The sequence below is a fragment of the Taurulus bubalis genome (genome assembly GCF_910589615.1).
Source record: "Taurulus bubalis genome assembly, chromosome: 2".
NCBI lineage: Eukaryota > Metazoa > Chordata > Actinopteri > Perciformes > Cottidae > Taurulus > Taurulus bubalis.
This window is the reverse complement of record NC_136590.1, coordinates 1,312,693-1,317,002: the sequence shown is the minus strand read 5'-3', so window position 1 is coordinate 1,317,002 and position 4,310 is coordinate 1,312,693. Positions and strand designations below refer to the sequence as shown.

Here is a 4,310-nt window from a genome sequence, read left to right as displayed (position 1 = left end):
CAGGGGGTGGAGTTGATGTGTCAATGGCAACGTTGCCTATGAAGGGGTTGGCGTTACCATTGGACATACACAACACAAAGTAACATCATTAAAAGTGAACCCGCTCTCCTCAACAAGTCAGAGCACCATCAGCTCTGAAGAGAGGATGGGAGAGCGGAAAAGGCTCCGTTAGGCTCTACACAAACACCTGAACATTGCTCTGATCATTAGACATTACATTTGAGTTATTTTACTTGTATTTGTTTTATGGAATATTGAATTGCTCTGAGACTCAAGTCAGTTGTTTTATTGCAGGTATTACTTTGTAAACTGTTTCATTTAAGAGTTACAAAGAAAGTTCACATTTTAAAAGCATGTTCTGGAGTGGATGGATGGATGGATGTCCATGCATGATGTGAAAAGTTTGGACGGGTTTGATAAACTCTCGTTTTTCTTACAGAACCACAGTGTTCTGGATGGAGAACGTAACAATGGTAACACCTCTCAAACAGCCTATCGTGTTCCAGCTGGAGGGTTTCTATGTTCCACCAGGCTACGGCGCTTTCTTGTTCTTCCTGGCTCTGGTTTACTTCATAGTCACGCTATTGGCCAATGGTGTGGTGCTGTGTGTTATTGTCATGGACAAGAACCTGCACAGGCCCATGTTCATAATGGTTTGTAACCTTGTAGTCTGTGATCTGCTGGCGGCCACGGCGGTGCTGCCTCGCCTCATGATGCACTTCTTGATGGGCCAGAAGAAGATCGCCTACATCCCGGCCATCGCCCAGGCCTTCTCTGTGCACATGTACGGCGTGGCAGTGCAGACTATTCTGGGTGTGATGGCCTATGACAGGTATAGAAACGCATCAGCACATCAAGACAATTAGTCACCAATTCAAGTCTTTTACTGTTATGCATAGATAGTGCAGGTTCACTCTGATGACTTTAGTCTTTCACAATTCTTAGTTTAAACACTTTGAAAACAAACCTATTTTTAGGCCTCTGCTCGAAAAGCTCATACCCAAACTAAAAAGGGTGTATCTCTGCAACCACTAGGGCTATTTGAATACTTTTGGTTATAATAAAAGGTACACATGAGAGATTGGTTGGATGGTTAAGAGTAAATGAAGATGACACACAGAAAAAATGAAAAGGTTTCAGGTCCGCCTATACAAAAATCACTTTCAGGATGATTATTTCTTTGAAATGATGCAGCTGTACAATATGTGAACATTCTCTCTGCAAATGTTGACTTTGATAAAGTGAAACAGAACAAAGTTAGAGATGGCTTAGTACAGCGAACATTCAGTCGAGATCTCCATATTTTGCATTTGGGCACATTTGCGCACATCTGTGACATTTGAATTTTATCATGTACTAAAACATATATTTCACTTTATATTACTTACGGTGTTCTTTTTTTTTTCATGAAACAAGCTATGATTTACAATTGTTTAGACTGCCCCACTAGGGAGGGATTGGTTTTGAATTGAACTGGAGATTTAATGTTTATTAATCCAAATTCACAAAAACAAGTATATTTCCATGGATGGCTTTGGTCACTTTGAAACAATTAAGTTGAACAGTCTAAGATCCTGTTCAACTTAATCTGTAACTGTAAAAAAGCTATGGATGTGTGTTTGTCTTTGACAGTGCTCTCCCTCTGCAGGTACATTGCTGTATGTGAGCCACTCAGGTATCAGGCCATAATGACATCGGCTCGGCTACATTCCTGCCTTGCCCTGGCCTGGTTCATCGCTGTGCTGTTGATTGCTGTGCTCTTCATCCTCCACATGAATTCCCCGCTGTGTGGCAATACCATCCAACATGTCTACTGCAGCAACCGTGCTATCCTGAATCTGGCCTGCAGTCCCACCCCCATCAATAACATCTACGGTAAGTGCATTCATTTAGATTAACGGAGCAAATATACGATATGTTGTCAAACCTTGGCCCTCATCAAAAGGTGTTCAGAAAATTCAGCTTGTTGCACTGTTTTCATGATACTTGACTCACAGAATAATTGTACATATTTTACGTTTCTGTAGGTCTGTCCATGACCTGGACTTTGAGTACAAGCATCTTCCTCATCATTGCTTTTTCCTACTCCAGAATCCTGCATGCTTGTGTAAAACAAGGCAAAGCTTCCCTTGGCGTCCGGAGTAAGACCGTTCAGACGTGCGCCCCCCATCTTGTTATTTACGCCCTCTACCAAATAGCTTCAATGGTCTTAGTTGTAAGTCACAGGTTCCCCTCACTGTCACAAAACATCAAGAAGTTTGTCAGCATCCTGTTCATCATCATTCCACCAGCTATCAACCCCGTCATATATGGATTGGTCAGTAAAGAGTTACGTAATAGCATCATCAAGCATTTTATCAAAACAATGTTTGGAGGGTCTGACTTCTTAAGTTCATTGTAATCCTGATAGTTTTTAAACCCATTTTACCTGCTTGTAAAGTTTTCAATAACTTTGCACATTTCATTCCGGGATATTAGTTAGGTTTTAGGCCTCAAAGTGGTCTATTGGTCCAGATGTTTCCGAATTTCTCCTCTCTGTAGCTACTATCAACTATCACTTTTATTCTTTTTTTGTAAGATTTTCCGGTTCAAGGGTGCGAGGACAGAGGATGTTGTACGCTGTAAAGATTGTAAAAACCCTCTGGGGCAAATTTGTGATATTTGGCTAATCAAATAAAACTGAATTGATTTTTTTTATGAGAATGTATGACAACACAAAGTGATAAAGAGCATTAATATGATGGTGATGCGGGGCGATCCCCGTCAGTGGCACGAGTGTTGAGCATGTTTCATAGCTGGCTGGCAAATATTATTGATTATGAGTATCTAATCACAGCTAGTGTCATTTATAAATGCGTTGTAAAGCATATAGTCCTCACTTTAGATGAGGTCACAAAAAATACTTAACTAATACTTAACTAACGACTAGTAACTACCTGAATTAATCATGAATTGCAGTATTGAAACACGTTTATAAAGCACATGTTAACCAGTAGTGCATCATCCATAAATACTTAATAATTAGTTTGCAATATATATTACTTCATTCACAAATGGGGAATCCGTCATTTATAAAGTATGAAAACCCAATTATGAAATGCATAATAGTCAAGCTTGTTAATCAAGAATGCAACATTTATAACTGTGTTTATGAATTGCATAATAATGAGTTACTAATGAGTGGAACAATGCTTTATAAATTATGAATTAAGTATTTATTCATGATTTACTAATGCTAAATAGTATGTAGTTACCAAACGGTAACAATTTCTGCCATCTACCATGGAAATAATCACTATTTCTGCCCTATGTGGAAATTACACAAACGTCTAAACGTATATTATATTTTATATATAATGTAATGTATATATAACATCATACAAAGCCGCACACAGTTCGGTGGATTTCACCGACTCCTCCAGGAAGTGCGTCTGAATGAAGCCGCATCCAGCGCTATTCCAGGACCAGCAGTTTGATTCAGCAACGGCAGGACGGCGCTGACGACGGGCGGAGCTTCTCAACAATGATTTTTCAGCCGAGTCGTTTTGCCGGTCCTGTCAAAAATGACAAAAATGTAAGTCCCACAGGTCCTATATAGGGTGCATTTTATGGTAAGATTCTGGCTATTAGAGGCAGGATCGGTGATCTCCTGCCCTCGACTACTGCTGGTCCATCCTCAGGTGGGATGGCCATGGAGGAGGCTGCGGGCCCTGCTGTGTGTCTGGATGGATTTTTTACCATCAACCTCGACCAACTGTCTTCAATGGTTTCTACTTCCAAATCGTTTAACTGTCTCCTGGACCCTGTTCCGACTTAGCTGTTTAATAAGTTTAATCTTTAGTTTGTGCCTCTTTCTTGATATTATCAATGGGTCTTTACTAACAGGTCATGTACCACAGTCTTTTAAAGTAGGTGTAATTAAACCTCTTCTTAAAAAGCCCACTCTGGATCCAGAGGTGTTGTCTAACTACAGACCTATCTCTAACCTTCCCTTCCTCTCTAAGATACTGGAGAAGGTAGTCGCAAACCAGTTGTGTGACTTTTTACATAATAATAGTTTATTTGAGAAGTTTCAGTCAGGATTTAGAAAGCATCATAGCACAGAGACAGCACTGGTGACAATTACTAATGATCTTCCAGTTGCATCAGATAGGGGACTTGTTGATTGGTATTAAAGGTACAGCACTAAGCTGGTTTAAGTCATATTTATCAGATCGATCTCAATTTGTATTTGTAAACGATGAGGCCTCGATGACCACTGTCGTTCGCCATGGAGTTCCACAAGGTTCTGTGCTTGGACCAATTTTATT

The 4,310-nt window shown here is 40.1% G+C and overlaps 1 protein-coding gene across 1 annotated transcript; it reads left to right on the top strand.

Annotated features, from left to right (window-relative positions):
• Positions 1 to 455: 455 nt before the first annotated feature.
• Positions 456 to 2,401, top strand: LOC306753313 (olfactory receptor 2K2-like; the record flags this gene model as incomplete). Its single annotated transcript, XM_079237185.1, has 3 exons — positions 456 to 832; positions 1,649 to 1,875; positions 2,028 to 2,401. 3 exons carry the CDS (start codon positions 456 to 458, stop codon positions 2,399 to 2,401), a joined length of 978 nt encoding a protein of 325 aa, XP_079093311.1.
• Between the last annotated feature and the right edge of the window lie 1,909 nt (positions 2,402 to 4,310).